This window comes from Asterias rubens, chromosome 1 (assembly GCF_902459465.1).
Source record: "Asterias rubens chromosome 1, eAstRub1.3, whole genome shotgun sequence".
Classification (NCBI taxonomy): Eukaryota; Metazoa; Echinodermata; class Asteroidea; order Forcipulatida; family Asteriidae; genus Asterias; species Asterias rubens.
In genome coordinates this window covers 13,588,543-13,608,940 of record NC_047062.1, presented here as the reverse complement: position 1 = coordinate 13,608,940, position 20,398 = coordinate 13,588,543, and the positions used below count along the sequence as shown (strand labels likewise).

At 38.7% G+C, this 20,398-nt stretch overlaps 2 protein-coding genes across 7 annotated transcripts in view; one reads left to right on the top strand and one right to left on the bottom strand.

The window, feature by feature from the left end:
• The window catches only part of LOC117294916, a 32,550-nt gene extending 23,458 nt beyond the window's left edge, over positions 1-9,092 (bottom strand). Inside the window, exons 1-4 of one of the 2 annotated variants that reach the window (XM_033777466.1) lie at positions 8,837-9,092; positions 7,333-7,451; positions 6,028-6,172; positions 5,026-5,147 (exon numbers count right to left, since the gene is read on the bottom strand). In XM_033777466.1, coding sequence (XP_033633357.1) covers positions 5,026-5,147; positions 6,028-6,172; positions 7,333-7,451; positions 8,837-9,020 — 570 coding nt within the window. In that variant the 5' untranslated portion in view covers positions 9,021-9,092. The remainder of the gene's footprint in view (positions 1-5,025; positions 5,148-6,027; positions 6,173-7,332; positions 7,452-8,836) is intronic. The other variant, XM_033777474.1, reaches the window with a different exon arrangement.
• A 1,901-nt stretch (positions 9,093-10,993) lies between these two features.
• LOC117300701 lies at positions 10,994-17,071 on the top strand. Of its 5 annotated transcripts, XR_004520207.1 has the most exons (8): positions 10,994-11,697; positions 12,256-12,362; positions 14,472-14,544; positions 14,823-14,874; positions 15,320-15,402; positions 15,924-16,029; positions 16,531-16,584; positions 16,987-17,071. XR_004520207.1 is itself a non-coding variant. In XM_033784451.1 (6 exons), exons 2-6 carry the CDS (start codon positions 12,288-12,290, stop codon positions 15,965-15,967), a joined length of 330 nt encoding a protein of 109 aa, XP_033640342.1. In that variant the 5' UTR covers positions 10,994-11,697; positions 12,256-12,287; the 3' UTR covers positions 15,968-16,304. The 5 variants fall into 5 exon arrangements, 1 of the variants encoding a protein (XP_033640342.1); XR_004520205.1 differs by having other exon boundaries at positions 15,320-16,029; XR_004520206.1 differs by having other exon boundaries at positions 15,320-16,029; positions 16,526-16,584.
• The last annotated feature ends 3,327 nt before the right edge of the window (positions 17,072-20,398 follow it).

The window sequence follows — 20,398 nt, the reverse complement described above, 5'->3', positions numbered from 1 at the left end:
GGTTGGAATTCGGAGGAAAATCTACGGAGCAGGGCTTGTAGTCGAGACTTTTACTGGACCTGAATTTTTGTTTACCAAGACTAGAATCAAAATGAGAAAAACTATCTACAATTTAACAATACAAAGGTTTTTTTTTATTTGAACAGAGAAGTTTGAACTTGTTAGAAATATTTCTTTATAGGGGATTTGTTTTTAAAGGATTCGGTCATTAGTGCAAATAATGACCACATGTGTGTGGTGGTTATGGACCTCATACGGTTATCAGTGACCGTGCCCCCAATCCAGTAGTTATAACCTGTAAACACAGCAGGGTCGTCACACTTCTTTTTACTATTTTAAATGAACATTCCTATTAGGTCATGTTTAGCAGGAAATGTGAGCAAGTATGTTTGTGAATGTGGCTTTTCCCAGGAAATGGAAAATCCATGACTCGTTTCCCGATAACAGGAGGGTGAGCTTCTGTCTATTTGTGACCCAGGATACTAAGCACCATCTGTTCCTAACACCATCAAGCCAATTACTCTATATTTGCCATCGAGTCCTTCAGTGTTTCTTCTTCAATGCAGCAAGCCCGATCCCAATGAATAATTGATTGAGCAGTATGCGACTTCATTAACGCCTTCAAGTAATGTTTGCTGAAAGGTGAAACAAAGGTGGCGACAATAGCTGGAGCAAAGGTCAATGACACGACACTGTCACAGAAGCCTGTGAAGAAATTCATGTGACTGTTGTGTAATACTCGGTTTTTGTACAACGCTTTATCACACCTCTTTAATGGGCCTATCAAAGTGCACAATATTTTTTCCTGCAAGGTATGTCGAGCTACAATTTAGAGTATGGGACCTATTCCTTTAAAGCACCGTGCAATGGTTTACAAGTTGCTGTAGCGCAATATGCAGCCAATCAAACCAGGAACAACGGGGCGAACCCCTTCTCTTTTCGATAAGTGCACTGTGTAATTTATTAATGATAATTGTCTCTCGAAGTTTAGGTTCTTTATTGTATTTTTATATCCCAATTGGGAAAAAAAGACACCACAAACTTGTACAAGTACAGTGTACAACATAATCCTTTCAATATCAATACGTGTAGACGAAAAGAAAATGACTCTATTTTTGGGGTGACCTACTTGTACATGTAAATGAAATTGATTGGAGCGGAAATTGAACTTGAAACATCCGGGTTGCGGTGCTTTAGCAACTGAGCTTTCTAGTAATATGGTGGTGGTCTCTCTATTTATTAATATCTTCAATCGGTTGTTTGACATCTGATGGGCGCCCACCCCGTCCCCACCCCCTGAAAAAAATAAACCCAAACAGCCCAAAACTACCAAAGACAATGACAATAGGGAGATCTCTGGTCAATCTGTCTACACTTCACTCAATTTGTATTTACCCAGTCAGTTTCCCTTGTAGTTTATTCCTGAAAAGAAATTAATCTTTTCAAAACCGAATTGAAAATGTAATGCAATTTCTATCAACCTTCAAAAACTTAACTTTTGTACATTCAACACGTATATCCACTTGACAACTGAGTCATTTTATGATATGTCAGGCTTAGTAATGCAAGTTCTCACAAAAGAACATTTCACTTATCAGAGTAAAGCCCGGTTCATAGTTCTTACGAATGCTATACAAATGTTGACGCCACAAATTTGCAACAAAATATTTCGCAGCAGTTGAGTTGTGCTCAACTCTTTTGCGAATACCGCAGCGAAAACAGAGTTGTGACGTCAAATTTGCATCGCATTCGCATTCGAAGGAAGTGTGAACCGGGCTTTATAATGCAAGTTTACTGTTGATACAATTAGTTCAAATTCCCCTGGCCACCCCTACCATCTGTCGCACATTGAACGTTTCAGAAAGTGTTGAAGTAGGTCACTTTCAAATGAACTTGTTGAGTTAAAACAAAAAAAATAATTGCCCTCATCTCAAAAAGGGACTTGACCGGTTCACTCAGCCCCTCTCCCCCCTTTGCCAGGTTGTGTACCAATTCCCTCACTCTGAAACTAATTCTGAGGGGCATGTGCGGCTCCATCACTCTCGTTACGTTCTGCCATCCTGACTACTCTCAGAAACCCTTTTAATTAATGCAGTCTGCTGCTTGCGGAACACAGCTGCTCTTGAGTGGCAAGTTCCCTAATAGAGATTGAATAAGCTCAGGGTCAAACTCACCCAAGATTTTTTAAATTGTGCCCAGCCCATCCACCCCCTTTCTAAAACTTCCCCTCCTCTCCTTACTTTGACCAGCACACATGCCCATCAAGATATTAGTTTTGGCACTGGTCAGTCCTCTTTGTACTGTGACAAGAAGGTTTGACTGCAGCTCGCCTTTAAAACTAGATCAGCGAAGCTGCCATGGCGATCTGCCGATTGCCCAATATAAAACAAATGAATAACGGACAAAACCAATCATTTGATCAGCTGAAGTTAGGGGTCGGGAACAATTGACCACTGCCAACTCGGTTTGATATGGGAGTGCCTAGAGAGGCTAAGGGTGGGTGAGGGACAATAGGAAAAGGGGTTCATGGGACCCGATAGCCTACACAGATAAAAACACCATTTTACAATACTTGGTACAAAAAATTGTTTTGCTTTCTTCAATCAGTCTTGTTTGTCTTCTTGAATTCGGGATGGCAGTTCCCCCTCCCCTTTCTGGGACACCCACCTATGCACAAAGGAATTACACTGAGGCCATGGTCTCTCATGTATAACCCTGGTTTTAGCCCTGGACTAAAAGCTTTTCACAGACTTTAATACTTTTCCAAAAAAAAAGTGCTCATTTCAAAATTAAAATGGCCTTGCCCTCTATAAGATGAGTTGCCAGGCCAGCTCTACACCATTAAATTTGCAGCAGTGTTTCAGTAATAAGTGCGGCAAAGTATCTTGGACTAATGCCAAGAAACACTTGACACAGTCTAGCTATACACAATACATCTCCACAAAGTCCACTGATAAGGGATAGCCTTTACTGCATACGTGTACAATTTAAGGGGTGGGGATGAATGTATCACTCGCAGGGGGCATATTAGTTCAAGAGAAGAAATTGTCATTTCAGTGGGGTACTGTAAACTGAACTCACGTCTGACCACTCCGACTTCCCCATCCCTTCCTGTATCCCTAAAACCTTTGGTGAATGCCAACACCCTACAGCGATTGTCATCATCACACAGGGGTCATATTACCAGGTACCTATCATCACAATCGGCTAATCCCCACCCACTAGCTCCCACTTTACTGCGGCTTAAAGGAACATTATAGAACTGGTAAGAAAAAAAATCTTCTAAGATCACAGATTTACATAAAACTTACACGGTATGATGATGATAGTAGAAAACATCCCTTGAAATATTTCTGTCTGAAATGTTATATTTAATGAGAAATAAATAAAACTAATTTCCTGCTTCGATGTCATGCAAAATGTGTTATCGGTTTCTCACTATTTTGTTATGACCCAGATGGCCGATCGATCTCAATTTTCTACAGGTTTGTCAGTTTATGTATATGTGGATTACATAAAGTGCTTACACTGCTAGTAACTGTATTGTTAGCAAAAACCAATTCTGCGGTAACGTTCCTTTAACAGCGCTACACCACATAGCTGACACTATCAGCTGTTGAGGGGTGTTACAGAGGGACGAGGCCCCTGGATGAAAGCCCATTGGGTAGATGTTTCAATCGTATTCACATCAGGATTATGCACTCGGCGAGGATCTCCCCGATGACAGGCAGAGGAAATGCACAAATTACAGGAGGCAAACTTTCATCAGGGACTTTTTGACAGGAAGATTTGTGTATAATTATTGTCTGCCAATAGAGGGGGCACTAACAGTTATACTGTCAACCCGAAAAATAAAAGCCATTAAAATAAGAGTTGTTATCTAAAAAGCTTTAAAGCCATTGGACCCTTTCGGTTCAGGAAAAAAAAAAAAAAGTTCACAGATTTACAAATAACTTACAGGGTTTACAGAAGGTAATGGTGAAAGAATTCTCTTGAAATATTATTCCATGAAATGCTTTACTTTTTGAGAAACCAGCAAAACAATATAAATTCTCGTTAACGAGAATTACGGATTTATTTTAAACACATGTCATGACACGGCGAAACGCGCGGAAACAAGGGTGTGTTTTTCCGTTGTTTTCTCCCGACTCCGATGACCGATTGAGCCTAAATTTTCACAGGTTTGTTATTTGATATAGAAGTTGTGGTACACAAAGTGTAGGCCTTGGACAACACTGTTTACCGAAAGGGTCCAATGGCTTTAAGGCAATGACTGAGTTGGTGGCTACAGCTTGATTACTGCGTCATCATGCATTGAAGTATAGAACGTTCTTTGTAACACCCTTATCAACTATTGTAGCTGTAGCCCTAGCCACCAAATCAGAGGGGCAAAGAAACAAAACTGTTATTGACTCAGGCTATGGATTTCGCTGTTTAGACCAAGCTTTAAATAAACTAAATGATTGCAATTGATAGATTATGGAGGTTGAAAAAAGAAAACCAAAAATGCATTTTGCTCATCAGATGCAGCCAAAGCTGAAGCAAACTGTTTGGAAATGGCATCATAGTCTCGGACTGAGAATTGCTGTCCTCAAAAATAATGGGCCAATTTATGCCGAAAGAAATGTTTTTAAAATAAAAATTTTCTCTCAAAAGAAATTCATTTCAGTTTGTTTTTAACTTAATACCACTTATCATTTTGGGGATTTTGGGGGGCAAAACCTAAAATTAAATTTTATACCCTCCTCGAATCTGTCTAAAAATGTAATCTCTTGAAAATATAAATCCAATTTTGGGGTCAATTCAGCAAAAATAAATAGACCTATCAATATTTATCGACAGGTTTTAAGGAAGTATAAAGCTGTGCCCGAAACGGCGACTTTGAATACAGATTGCTAGATTGGCTAGATTGTGCAAGTCTGCCTATTCTTTAACACTGGCAGACGTACTCATCTAGCCGTAACTGTAGCCAAAGTCGCCAATTCCCACAAGGCCTAAGAATTGGTCAATGAATAAAACACCTACCCCATAGAGGACAGGGCCCAGTCTTGAGCCTATATCAACTACCGTCTTGCCATTCAAGTCAGGGAGCGCTTTTTGGAAAATGAACTTCAGTTGCTGCGATGAGGCAGAGTGGGATATAAAGTCTGTTGAATAAAAATAGAAAGAAATGATCAACTGATGCGAAGCAAAGAAAAGGTACAAAAGTTTCTACATAAAGAACGTCCCAACAAAATCCTCCAGTTGTACAGAATTGTTCGTAAAAAAACAATTCTAGAATCAAGTCTGACAAATCAACTAAAATTTGGGAACAGTTGTTGGAAGAATTACAAGGAAATAAAGACCACAAAATATTCGTGATTAAACAGAATAAAACAAAAGAGCCTAGAGTTGTGTATAATAATAAGTTTGCTTTGGGAATAAAAATCAGTTTCCTGTTACCACACTAAATTAATTTTTTTTCATGCAACTTTAAAGACCAATTGAGTCACAATTTGCGCAGATTTGTTATTATATGCATGTTGGGATACACCAAGTGAGAATGCTGGTGTTTGACAATTACTAAAGAGCAAGATTGGGTGAGCAACAAGACTTGACCAGAGCCGTGATTGACCATTTACCATGCTCCAGTGCTTGGTTCGATACTTAGGCCATGTCTGAATTGGCGACTTTGGCTACAGCTACGGGTAGATCAGCGCGTCTGTCAGTGTTGAAGAATGGCAGACGCGCGTGCCCTAGCTGTAGCCGAAGTCGCCAATTCGGACACGGCCTAAGTCAATCCCCTGTGCTCTATGGTTTCTGGTTAGTCTAGTTGGTCTAGTCAAGTCTAGCCGCCACCCGAACTTGCTCATAGGTCTTGTTGGGCCCATTTCACAAAGAGTTAGGACTAGTCTTATCTCGAGTTAGGAAAAGTTACTTGTCCTAACTTAGGACGAGCTATCTTTTTAATATCTCCTAGAACTAGTCCTAATTCTTTGTGAAATCAACCCCAGGGCCTTTAAAGTAAAAACCAGAATATCAACTCACTGAGTGGAGCGCTGCGGTGCGAGCCACACTCCAGACAGTAGTTCCTACTCAGCATTCCCTCATCACACATCTCATCAATTGCCTCATCATCTTCATATAAGAACTTATCCACTGAGACCACAGTCACTGGATCTAGGGCTGCAAACTACAAGGGGGAGACAGTAGAGAGTTATTGCAGAGCAAAACCAGGTTATGAGCAAAATTATTATTTGATTTGAATGGTTTATGACTCTTGTTTGATGACGTTATAACATTATAAGATCAACATGTAGGCCTAATGGGTAATTACTTTGAAGCATAGGATTTGAGGCATTGCATGGTGAGGTATCAATATATATTTGGTTTGCAGTAACACCATGTGTGTATCTACTTGCCAGGTAGAGTTCTTCGAGAACTGTTTCTTGATGCAATGCATGGTGAGGTATCAATGTATATTTGGTTTGCGGTAACACCATGTGTGTATATCTACCGTACTTGCCAGGTATAGTTCTTAGAGAACTGTCTTGCTTTATAATTACTGCGGAGTAGAGTGTTCAGGTGTTCGGGAGACTTCTCAGTTCTGAAAAGAACTGTCCTGCTTATTAACTATTACTTGGGCGGATGGTATAGAAATAGGCTGGGACTACTACTTTAGCTTATAGGATCGTAATTAACTACCGCGGAGTCAGATCTTGGGTTGGTCTCTAAGAACAAACAGTTCTCTAAGAACAAACTCTACCTGGCAAGTAGATAACACAATTGGTGTTACCGCAAACCAAATATATTAATTTAAAGCACTTGACATTTGATGACATCTTTTGTAAACTTTGTACTTATTGTTGTTAGATTTTGGAACGGTTTTGGAGCTGTTGGTTGGGTTGGTCATGTCGGTTGACATATAATTATGCCCGTGCACAGACAGGCATGTCCGCAAAACACGAAGCTAAACCTTACCGGTACATAAAGGGATTAAGAGTGTTGGGCGTCATAACCATACGCATTGCGCATATCGACCAGAAACATTATGATGTGCAAGTGTTGCCTTCAGTGCAACAGAGATAAAAGCAAAAACCTGCTGCTGGATTTCCACATTTAAGTCATAACTCTTTCACTGCCATAGACTATTTTCATTTCTTCCCCTTTTGAGGTAAAGTGATGATGGAACAATGAAGACGCACAGCTTTGTAAACTAGCAACCTTCTTCTGACCTCTAGTGGAGAGTATAAGCAAGGGCGACCTAGTGTGACTAGTGTCGGCGTCGCGACTATTGATTGCTTTGTCGAGTCGCAACTGGAGAGACGACATAAACACTGGAGTTGTACCCACCTCACCTACTGTTGGATGGCGAATCCTCTCAGACTTCAATACAGCATCAGGAGGAAGGCATGGATGGTTTCGGACTTCAGATGCAATGCTATGCAGAGTTATATCAGCAGTGCTCTCATCTTTTGGTGATAATCAAAATCAAAATATCATAAACAACGCCTAAAAGTTAAAACCTCAAACAATGTATGCTCTACAGTTGCACTAATCATAACCATTCAATCCCTTCGACAGTTGGAGACTATCCCCTGACTGTCAGGGAATGGAGGGTTACGATTATTGCAAATTTGCCCTTTACACGACTGATGATTCAAGTTGCAATTACGCAACTAGAACCTTTCAGTACTTTTTCGATGAACTCGAAATAGTCATACGTACTTGAAGGGCTAGGGCCTATTGAAAAAAGTTATAATGTTGTGTTTTTAAATTGACTGATTAGTCCACCTTGAACAGTGTCCATTGACCTTGCTAAGTTGTTGGGCTGTATGGCTATTACTCCTAGAGCTAATATGTTCCGCTACTGTCTCCATGAATGAGCGAACCTCAAAGTTCAAGGAGTATACGGCTACACTTTTTGCGGGTTTAGACCTACTTCCTTGACCTTATTAACCAAGTAGGCCCCTCAAAAGTAGCTGCGATGATCGTAACCCTCCATATATACAGTCATAAACCGTCGGGAGGATGGAGGGTTACCATTACCTAAAACTATGAAGTTCATTCCGCTATCGTCTCAACGAATGGAACAAACCTTATCAGTCTAAGACTAGAGTAGGCCTATAGTATTTCATTTTTGGCTGTATACTTTTTGAGGGTTTAGGCCTACTTCCTTGACCTTGAATTGAAACAAATTTACCAAGAAAGAGGGCCCCTTAAAAGTAGAAGCGATGATCGACCCCTCCATACAGTCGCAGATCGTCAGGAGGATGGAGGGTTACGATTACTCAGTAGAACTATGAAGTTCGTTCTGCTATCGTCTCCATGATTAGTAGAGACAATCGCGGAACGAACTTCATAGTTCTATTTCTAGGTAGAAGTAGGTTACGATTATCCCCAGGAGGATGGGTGGACTCAGTCAGAGGGTCAGTAGGGTTAGTAGGAAAAGTTTCTGTATGGCGCCACCACTTTTTCATTCGATATGAAACAATATATTATCTAATTTACCTCGATGAGAAATCCCTTTTTGTAAAAGTGTTTGAAAAAGTGGTGGCGAGATATTGAAAGTTATCCAATTCCAATCATTCCATCACAATGTTACAATGCAATGGTTTTAATCATTAATTAAAGTCCAATTAAGATGGTTGTGGTTCAAGTTTGATTGCACTAAAAACAAATTTAGGCAGTTGCGATGATCTTAAAATAGCCCTCCATCCTCCTTTCAGTAGAAACTGAGCAATTCCAATTAAAGTTTAATTTTAGAGCAAGGTTCTTCTATAATAATAACCTATGTCTTGATTTATTTAACATTATTAATTGAATGTTAAAAGCAAGCCAAGTGAAGTATGCATACCCTCACCAAGGTTGGCTTCTGCACCTCTCGGCTTGGCCCCGCATCCATTGGCTCCTCGTTCACGCTCAATCCGCTCCTCAATTAACTCGAAAAACTCTGGCAAATTCCTGGCATGCAATTTTCCTAGTATTTCTTCAAATTCATCTGTCGCTTGCAAAACACTTAGTGCTTGTGAGGCCGCCATGGTTGTTGAGCAGCGGCGACATGTGTCAAAATTGGTGGAGCTAAAACCTAACCCTTACACCGGTTCGGTGCCTTTCGGAAGCAAAGCGTATGACGACTTCGGGTCCGGGTGCGCACACGTATGCACAGCATGCAGAGTTCGCACAGACACTGTACAGTTAGGTGCGTGCGGGGCGGGCACCCTGTGTGTTAAATATGTATGTACACTCTTGCGATTTGGGAGTCTGAAAACAGAACTTGTACTATGCAGAAAGTTTTTTTAAATTATTTTCTATTACTAGGGGCCAATTTCATAGAGCTGCTTAAGCAAAAAATGTGTTTAAGCACGAAAATAGCTCGCTTATTTTACACATGTTACTGCCCAAAATTTCATGCCATATACATTGCTTATGACTAGTATTTAGCTGTTGTTTACTTAGCATAACAATTGAGTGGAGTCTTGGCCGGTAATCTGATTTTACTAAGCAATGAATTTTTTGCTTAAGCAAAATTTTGTGCTTAAGCAACTCTATGAAATTGGGCTCTGGTCTCAGAGGTTAGTATATTTATGTACCAACCTCTGAGACCTGTTTTTGACATGGGGATGGATGTAGGAATTTGAAAACAAAACTTGTATTAAAACTATTAGGCATGACAGTTTTCTTTTTCATTACCACGTCCCAGAGGTATTTATGTAAACTAACCTCCAGGGATTTGTCAATTTAGGTCAGGAATTTCCACCATTTTGTTTTGCACGGGGGACAAATCAGTAGGCCTACCCGTACCATAGTTTTCTATTATGGTGCACAAAATACAGTAGGCCCTACCCAAAAATACCCCTCTGACGGAACTTTCCCGTTTGTGAATATCAAGGGAATTTCTTCCTTTTTATAATTAACTTGGTGAATTTGCCTAACATAATGCAAGTTTCTTACAGATGGGTCAATAACCCTGGAATGGCACTAATCACCCCCCCCCCCCCTCCCCAACACGCTAGTCCCCACAAACAAAAAATGTCTAACGAAGAAAAAAGAAAAGGCAGCCAAATACAAGAAAGAAGAAGAGAAAAAAAGCCCTGTATTAATAGTTATAGAAATGGGTCAACAACCATGCCATTATATGCCCCTCCCCCACACGCGAGTCCACACACACACACAAAGTAAAAGAAAGGTGAAGGAAAAAATACCTATCCGATAATCATAGGATTACACATCTGTGATTGGACCTTTTTTACTAATCGAGTTTTTTTTTACTTGATTGGGGTTTACTGTGGAATGTCACCCGGTAAAGATCTTCATTGTAATGCAGACAATTATGTTTTTACGCTGGTCGTTTTCGACGTAGTCATTGTAGCAATACCTCATGGTTTGGCATTGGGCAATATTTTAAGGGCAATAAGTCCCTTTGCACGGGGGACAATTCAGCTACCCGTAACCATATTTTTGGCTGTGTGATGCATTTAATCACATTTCCCAGTATTCTATATGTTAGGGTGCAAAAAATAAGTACCTGAAAAAATCCCTCTGAATTTTCCCTTTTGTATGCACCCCCAAAAGCCCTCTTACGGAATTTTCCCTTTTGTGAATATGATGTAAGGATTTTCCCTTTGTTGTTCATATCATGTACAATTAACTTGGTGAAGTTTGCCTAGCATTTCATGCAATTTCTTACAAATAATTGGTCAACAGCCCTGGAATGGCACTAACCCCCCCCCCCCCCAACACGCGAGTCCCCACAAACAAAAAACGTCAAACAAGGAAAAAAGAAAAGGCAAGAAAAAAGCCCTGTATAGAATGATAGTTATAGGATTGCACGTCTGTGATTGGACCTTTTACTAATCGAGTTCATTTTGACTGGATTGGGGTTTACTGTGGAATGTCACCCGGTGAAGATCTTCATTGTTATGCAGACAATGAAGTTTTTGCGCTGGTCGTTTTCGATGTGCTCCATTGTAGCAATACCTCATGGTTCGGCATTGCACTCCGTGTCGCGGACGAGACTGGAAGACAGCATGCTGTATCTCTCGGCTCCAACTGTAGGACTAGGACTTCGCGTTTTTGGACGAACTTTACTGACGAATTTATCAAACTTCTTACCATGACCAATCTTCTGCATTCAGTTATAACTGTTGGATTATTATAACACTCTTTATCTGAGACGGAGGCTTGGTCAATATTTTAAGGGCAAGGAAGTCTGAACTCAATTGACTTTTTGTCATCGGTGGCAAGAAAGATTTTTTACAAAAAGCTGGACAGGCCTACTCAAAAAAAAATATACTCGAAACAAAAGTCACTAGGCCGGCATGTTAACTGGGAGTTTGTCACATTAAATCTCAAGTCCGACAACAAAATATGTTACTTTCGGATGGGCTGCGAGTGGCTGGAAAGAGCTCCCCTGAATTACCGTAGCCTATAAGATTGCAGTTATATGAAACTTCATTACCGAACGCCATCTTGTTGAGGCAAGGCTTCGATACATCTATAGACCAAAATCGTAGTAATAACTCCACTTCGAACTTGAACTAACATAGATGGGTTTATGGGATTTACTTATACGTCACGTGGGGAACGTCGGTGGAGGAAGACGGGGAACGACACTTGAAGCAGACCAAGCAGCGAGCTCGATCAGCCAAGATTCAACTGTTGAGTTGCAAAAACTACACCTTCTCGCTGACGGTTCTCAAGCCCTTGAAGTGACAGGTAAACAACAACGAAGACAAGGAGGGTTATTATTTTCCTCGAAATATTATTTCATTTGAACAAACAACATTTTATTGCAAGGGATTCGGGAACGAAATATAATTAGTTCGTTGAAATTAAATAATATTTTCACTGAAGTAGTTGAACTGGTTTGAAGTCCTTGATATATTTGGATAACTTTCCGTATGGCGCCACCACTTTTTCACTCATTTTTACAAAAAGGGATATATCAATCAGGTAAATTAGATACTATATTATTTTATTTCGAATGAAGAAGTGGTGGCGCCATACGGAAACTTTTCCCAAAGCAAAACAACACCCAAAAGAATGGCTTAGTTGAAGAATACATCTTGCTCTTTATCTCTTTGTCTATAACATTTACACATCTTTTCTTTGAATTCTACGTTCCCAAGTACACCAGGTTGTATTTCATTAATGTGAATATTTTGTTGGAACATTTTTTTGTGGGAACGAAATCATTTAAGGAAGGGAACAAAAAAATAGTTAATGAATACCATTTTTTTTTAAAATAACTTTAATAATTTGTTTCCCATTCAGGGTGTCTGTGTTCAGATGGGAGTTGAAGATCTATGGATATGTGGCCGGGTGTTTGTGTGTTTTTGTCTATGGATCTGGACGTACAATGGAGTCACCAAAGGACCAAGGTAAAGAAAACTTGGCAACATCCGACCTCCACTTTTTAAGCTTTTTTTGTGCGACTCACCTGTTTGTTAAATGCTGAACTTGATTTCCCTTTTTTTTTTTTTTTTTTTGGGGGGGGGGGGTATTTATAAAATCACTCGAGCAACTAGCATTGAATGAAGTCTAGGGAGGTTTGTGAAGACCCCATACTTATTAAGAACTCACTCTGCGGTAGTGAAGTTAATAACGATCCACCGAAAGCCGATTTTACCTTCCGCCCATGGCAGGTATAGATAAAAAGTAGGATAGTTTTTTTTTTTCAGAACTGAGAAGTCTCCCGAATTCCGAAAATCTACTCCGCGGTAGTAGAATATAAAGAAAGACAGTTCTCTACAGAAAAAAATCTACCCGGCAAGTAGATACACACAAAGTGTTTACCGCAAACCAAACATATATTGAACCTCACCATGCAAAAAAAAAAAAAATAAATAAAAAAAAATAAGAGAAAATGAAGAAAAGTTAAACTATTACTAGAGTAAATTAGTGGAGGTCGGATAACGCAAGTTGACCCTCAAGATCAAGATCAAGACAAGATGAAGACTGCAAAGAGTAAGAGAAGATCTAACCCGTTCTCTTGCAGAGTCCCTCCCCTCGTACCGCCCCCTTTCCCAAAGATGTTCTGCGATCTTGTTGATGTTGTCCTTGCTTGTAGAGCTTTCAAGGCGACTTCAGAGTTTCTTGGCATTTCTTGATTTGCATATTGGTCGAAGCCAATGATGCTTTTTAATTAGGAGACTGGTCTTACTGGTTATTTCTGTCGGGGTTGAAACAAGTCGTCAGTTGTCATGTTTATTTATAATTGTCATGATTTAATTTTCCAAATAGTGTAATGTTTTAAAAAGAAGAGTACCAAAACCAACTAAACCTTTAGACATAACAATTTTTTATATTATTCTTTTAAAGATTAGTTATATGGTTTTAAGAAAACAAATATATATAAAAACATAGCAAAAATACATTCATAGGTTATTCACTTGTGATTGATGTTTAATGATTAATCCTTTGATCAGATGACACCGATTAATGTTTGATTTGGGATTAGTAAATAGATAATTTAGACTTGAGCTAAATTATATTTACAAATTCCCAAATCATCATTACATCAACTCTAAATAAACATCTTTAACTGAGCAAGAAAAACATTAGGCTTTTCAAAACTAATTTCAAATTAGTTACTGTTTTGGGAAATACAAAAAAGCTAAGCAAGGATAAGAAACATAGATTAATGTTTAATGATTAATCATTTTGATGATTAATGTTTGATTTGGGAGTATAGTAAATAGATAATTTAGACTAAGTGACTAAATGATATTTACATATTCCCAATATCAGCATTACATCAATTCTGAATGTAAACATCTTCAACTGAGTATTTTAAAACTAAAAAAATAATAAAACATTAGCTACAATAACTCAAAAGCTGAACCCTTGCTCATTTGGATCAAGGTTCAAATAGATGAAAATATAGGGGGATCCTTTTAAAGCTGTAGTCCATTAATGTAGACCTGCATCGAATCTTATAGAGCGCATTGCAAAAAACTTCCGTTAACCACTTGAGCGCTGCAAAAAAAAAGAAGATCCAAAGAAAAGCTGAAGAAGGAAGATAACAGAGTAACAGGAGGGAATCAAGATCAGATCATTCACAGGAGAAAGACGCCGTTGATGCACTAGGTAATGTATCATGAACAGTGTATGCCTAGAGTAGTCATAGTGTTGGCCTAGAGTTAAGACTAACCCCCCCTTCTTTCAGAAGGTTTCCTGACGGGTAATGTATAATGTGTAGCTGGTGTAACTTTAGTCTTGATGATGAAGACGCTTCCCTCGACGTCCCTGATGAGTGACTGGATGCCACTGGATGCAACTGAAGACAGATGTTTGCAGCAAAGGTCAAGTACAACAGGTGAAGTATCAGGTACAAGTATCAGGGTCAGAGGTAAACAAAATAACCCACGTTTTCTCCACAGCTCTAACCTTTCCCCCACAGCTCTAACCTTTCCTTCACAGCTCTAATCTTTTCTCAAAAGCTCACTCTCATGCCACCTTTTTTTGTTTTTTCCCCGTCTCTAACACAGTCTTTCAACACAATGTTGAAATGCTCTTTGATGTCTCTAATTCGTGAGCTGAGGTCAGGAGTTTGCAGCAGAGGTAAAGTAACACTGGTTAAGTAATAATTGTTTAAAGTATAGTCATGAGGGGAAGTGTGAAAGACAAATCTTATCTCACTGTTACTTTGTTGTAAAAGTGGACTTTGATGCAAGCCCAGCATTGTGATACACGGCATCTCTGGGACAGAAGGTGAACATTGTTTTGTTAAAGTGTTGGGATTATTTCAGGAAAATGTGTTAAGGTGACCAGATTTTTTCTTATTTGATGTGACCCAAAAATGCTAACCCTTCCAATATTTTTGTCTTTTCAAAAAGTAGATCTTGTTTTATTCTTGAAGATGAAGGTGATGCCTATGCGAGCAGGCACTTGGTAACGTATACATATTTAAATGAAATTACTGATGAGAAATTCCCTACTAAATAAACAATGTTGTTCAACTCAATTTGAGGACTATAAGAAGAACAAACCTAATTCAATAAATCGTTAATTTTAGAGGGAAAACGACACAACATCCAAAACTCCGGATTTGAATATCTGAAACAAATCTCTTGTAGCAAGGACATTTGTAACCAGCAGTCAAAATCTTAGTATCATTTGAAATTATACAACAAGCATAAAGCCAACCACCGATGTAAAACAACTTTTAAGAGAACAAAATAACTTGATTCAACAATATATTTTTCAAAATCAAAACATGTTGAAATCTGACTTGAAACAATAAAAGCATATGTTCCTCTTTGATGTATCAACAAGATGTGTAAATTCATTGAGATAAACTTATCTTTGCCTATTACTTAAATTTCCCCCAGGTCAGGTGTAGCTTGTGGAATGGCGACTACAACTGGACCTGTTTGGATGAACATGTTGGAGGTCAAAGATCATACATTAGTCTGCTTGGTAGAGTATAAACAAAATTATAATTCTAAAACTTATTTTACGAAAGAAAAGGTTAATCCCACATAGGGGCCTACTTGGCAAATTGAGTTGATGTTTAAAAAAAACACATCTTCAATGATTTTCTTTTTTTTTAAATACATTCTTTCACATCCTGAAGTTTTTGATAAACAAACGACCAACAGGGTAAAGTTTATCAGCAGTATTTTTGAAGGACAAAAAGAAAACCTAAAACTGATCAGAGCTATCAAATAATTTTCTTTCACATGATAGCATTCACATTTTAACTGTTCAATTCAATTCAATTCGATTGAACAAACTTTAATTATCCTTAATAGGCAATTTACATCATTTGGCTAGCTCCATATTCACACACTGTGGCAATTCTTGGACACCGTGTATATACAATCTGGTTTTGGTAAAGTATTGTGGTAACATCAGGTAATTGTGAGACAATTTTTTGCTAATTGGTGTGACCCCATTATTATAACCATTCTACATATATTTGTTCTTCCAAACAGCAGGTCGTGTTTTCATCTTGAAGATGATGAAGTTGTTTGTGAGCTGAAATAATCACTGAGCTGAGGAGATGCCTATACCAGCAGAGACATGATGGGTCTTGGACAATTGGTAGTGTATCTTGGGTCGATTTCACACAGAGTTGGGACTTATCCTATAGCTTAAGGCTATAGTCCTAAGCTAAGTAACTCGTTCTTGGTAGTCTAAACTCTTTGTGAAATCCACTCCTGGTCATATACGTAACATGTTACTTGTGAGAAACTATACCTACATGGAACAGCTCTGGAGGATAATGAACAAATCTATACCAACTCAACCGATATTTTTGGAAAGAAGAACAACACTAGCATCAACAAATCTTATTCTGAATCTACCAAACAAATCTCATAATAAAATTGGAACCAGCAGTCAATAATACCAATTGGAATTTTTTACAAAAGCAATCATGAATGACTAGCCACCAAACAGATAAAAACAACTTTAACATCAGTTAACTTACTGCAACAAGAAATTGTTGTAAAATTAAAACAATTCTTAATCCACCTAACAAAAAGATATGTAACTGCATAAAGTTTAATTTGTCTGTGCCTATTAAATTTTCACTCAGTCCAGCTGTCTCTTGTTGAGTGGTGACTACAACTGGACCTGCTAAGAATCAACAGACTGGTAAGCTTGAACACATTTCTTCTAAATCTTTTCTTTGAAGAAAAGAATTCGTTCAAAAAATTTGGCAGAGGAACTAATACTTCAAAACTAGCAACTTTAAAGGTTTAAAATTGAGGAACTGTAAGAATACATTCACTCCTACCACACCAGTAATAATCACACATACAGCCAACTGGTGGAAATCTGTTTTTAATTTTTTTTTTTATAAAACAATGATAGAAACGCTTCAGTGAATTCGAGCTTGAGGAGAATTTTCTTGCACACGAGAGCTTGTAAACTCCAAACAAATTGAAATACTTCCTTCAACTTTGGAAGACAGCTCTTCTTGCAATGTATCAAAAGGATATGTAAATACATAATAGATAAAGTTGTTTGTGCTTTTATAATTTTCCCTCGGTTCAGCTTTCTCTTGCTGGGATGGTGACTACAACTGGACCTGTATGGATAAGCATCATTGGAGGACAGGAATACGGAGTTGTGACTACAACTGGACCACTTAGACCACTTAGTAAGTTTGACAAAAATAATTTCATTTTTTTTCTTAAAGAGAATGTTGATCCCAACAAATTTACAAATAAGTAATTTGTTAGAATAAGCACTTTTAAATGTTTCAAATCGTCGAGCTGAAAATGCACCATTAAATCCCAACCTTTATAGTTTGCAGTGTACCTAATTTTTGGTGGATTTTGGCGCCTTATAAATATATTCTTTATTACACCATTACAACTAACTTCCCCAAAATAGAAGATCAAGTTTTTCAGGAAAAAAAAACATATTTTGGTGAGGTTGGAGGATGCAAGTGCAAAGAGTGATAATTAATGAGACTGCTTGGTAGGATTAAAAACAAAATTCAAAACTTTTCTTTGAAGGGGTAATTCATCCCACAATCTTGGCAAAGGAGTTGATGTTTCAGATTATTATAGCAACTTTAATCATCAATTTGAAAGATTGAATTCAATCCCATCATTTGAGTTTGCTGTAAACACACCATACAGAAAACTGTTAGAAAACTTCGTAAAATTTTAGAACTCTGAAAGCTGCCAGACATGGTTTTAGTCTTTAGAAAAAAACAAACTTGTTTACACAAAAACAAAACAGAACACATTTTGGTGAGGTTGGAGGATGCAAGTGCAAAGATTGTAAGTACAAACACTAATCTTTGAAATTGTTTTATTTTGACCATAGAGAAATCATTAACCCAATCTCGAGGCCAATCAACGCTTTTGGAACTGTGTGCCACCAGCTGAAAGAACTGTGACGTAGTGATGATGATGCACCATTCTGTGACAACGCTAAATGAGGAGCAAGTCTAGCCACATACGTCCCCATTATGTGCTCAACTGAAACAAGCTGGACCATGAGGGCGACTTACATGAAGACACTCCTGGAGGAGAGAAACATTTTAGGCCATGTCTGAATTTGCGGATATGGCTTAGGCTGCAGCTGCGGCTGGTGCTATACAGAGCCAGACACGATGCTTTAATATTAAGTTCATGTGAAGATCAAGCCGCATCCACTAAATACAGATGCCTTAGTTAATTATTTACTCTATTATAGGCTTTTCCTGAATCCATCAAACTCCAATTCCTTATTGCAAAATTTGCTCATTTTTCATGTCAGTGGATTTGTTCAAAGTGTCATGCAAGGCATTAAGTATGGTTGGGTTCTTGAAAATCTAAAAAATAAATTTAAGTAGCTAACCTTGGTTTTTGATGGTGAAATAATGTTTTTAATTTTTATGTTAACCTTGGTTTTTGATGGTGTCAGAGAAATTAAGAACTATATATATAAAATAATATATTTTTTGTACATAAAAAAAAAACACAATCAAATCTGATTACAAAAATGTTAGAAGTGTATCAAAGCGCATTATTAAAGTGATTTTGCTTGCCAGAATTCACATCAATCAAAATTAGGTTTTTTAATTAAATTTTTAGCTATTGAAAACAATGGAATGAAAAACTCGGTGTAAATTCTTAAGTGTTTTTAGCGCAAGTTTAATTGTTGTTTTCGTTTGGGAATGTCTAAAATTGTCTTTGACTGTTACACTTATGTAGGAGCTGCAACAAGATGTTTTGACATTATTGTGTACCATAAACTATTGATATTTTTCAAAGAAACGTGGAAATAAATGTGTATTTGAATTTAATTGAATTGTTTTGTCAGTGAATGTTTTGGTTAGGATTTAATAGCAGAGTTTGGGTTAGGGTTAGAGGAGGGGTAAGGGCTGGAATTAGGGTTTGGGTTTGGATTTGGCGATAGGGTTAATGGGTAATGGTTATTTCAGGGTAAGAGTATAAGTTGAGGGCGGGGGTTAGTGTTTATATTAGAGTTGGGTAAGGTATATGGTTGGGATTTTATGTTGGGGCATTTGTTAGGTAAGGGTTCGGGTTGGGTGAGGGTTATGTTGGGGTTGGGGCCAACTGCTTAGAGGTTTTTTTCTGAATGTGGGTTAATGGGTTTTTCAGAATTTGGGTTAGGATTAGGGTTAGGGCTGGTGGGTTAGGGTTAACTCAGAATTGGGGTTAGGGTTAGGGTTGGGGTAAAGGTTAGGGTAAGGGTTTGGGTTTTTCGTTGGGGTTGAAGTGAGGGTTGGGGTGTAGGTTGGGTTAAGGGCTAGAGTTACAGGTTTTTTTTTAGAGTTGGGGTAAGGGTTGAGGCAATGTTAGAGTTGGGGTTAGGGATAGGGATAGTGTTCGGGATAGGGTAGGGCTGGGATTTGGGTTGAAGTTACGGTTAGGGTAGGAGTTAAGGGTTTGAGGCTATATTAAAAATAGATGGAGGTTTGGATGAGTTTTGGGAGGATTTTATGTTGGTGCATTTGAAGGTTGGGTTTTGGGGCTAGGGTTACAGCTAATAATTTTTATTAGTGTTTCGGTTAGGATTAGGTTAGTGTTAGGTTTAGAGTTTGGGTTAGGGTTACGGTTGGGGTTAGGGTTAGGGTTTGGGTTAGGGTTATGGTTAGGGGAAGGATTATGGTTAGCTTTAAGGTTAGGGTAAGGGTTAGTTTCAGAGTTTGGCTAGGGTAAGAGTTAAAGGTTGGGTTTAGGATTAGGCTTGGGGTTAGGGTTAGGGTTAGGGTTAGGGTTAGGGTTAGGGTTAGGGTTGGGGTTAGGGTTAGGGTTGGGGTTAGGGCTAGGGCTAGGGCTAGGGTAAGGCTTAGGGTTAGGGTTAGGGTAAGGGTAGGGTAAGGATTAGGGTTAGGGTGAGGGGTAGGGTAAGGATTAGGGTTAGGGTTAGTTTTAGGGTTAGTTTTAGAGTTTGGATAGGGTAAAAGCTTTGGGTTGGGTTTAGGGTTAGAGTTAGAGTTAGGGTTAGGGTAAGGGTAAATGTTAGGGTTAGGTACCGGGTTAGGGTTAGGGTTAGGGTTAGGGTTAGGGTTAGGGTTAGGGTTAGAATTAGGGTTAGGGTTAGGGTTAGGGTTAGGGTAAGGGTAAGGGTAAGGGTTAGGGTTAGGGTTAGGGTTAGGGTTAGGGTTAGGGTTAGGGTTCGTCTTAGGGTTAGTTTTAGAGTTTGGATAGGGTAAGAGTTTAGCATTGGGTTTGGGTTAGGGTTAGAGTTGAAATAAGGGTAAGGGTTTGGGCTAGGGTTATGGTTAGGGTAAGGATTATTGTTAGCTTGAAGGTTAGGGTAAGGGTTAGTTTCAGAGTTTGGCTAGGGTAAGAGTTAAAGGTTGGGTTTAGGATTAGGGTTGGGGTGAGGGTTAGGGTTAGGGTTAGGGTTAGGGTTAGGGTTAGGGTTAGGGTTAGGGTTAGGGTTAGGGTTAGGGTTAGGGTTAGGGTTAGGGCTAGGGCTAGGGTAAGGCTTAGGGTTA

What these genes read in the sequence shown, in the direction of transcription:
- LOC117300701 (XM_033784451.1), top strand. Translation starts at nt 12,288, where the DNA reads ATGGATATGTGGCCGGGTGTTTGTGTGTTTTTGTCTATGGATCTGGAC. An exon ending in GTCAGGAGTTTGCAGCAGAG is followed by an intron (nt 14,545 to 14,822) that starts GTAAAGTAACAC and finishes TTCAAAAAGTAG; the next exon opens with ATCTTGTTTTATTCTTGAAG. An exon ending in CCTATGCGAGCAGGCACTTG is followed by an intron (nt 14,875 to 15,319) that starts GTAACGTATACA and finishes CCCCCAGGTCAG; the next exon opens with GTGTAGCTTGTGGAATGGCG.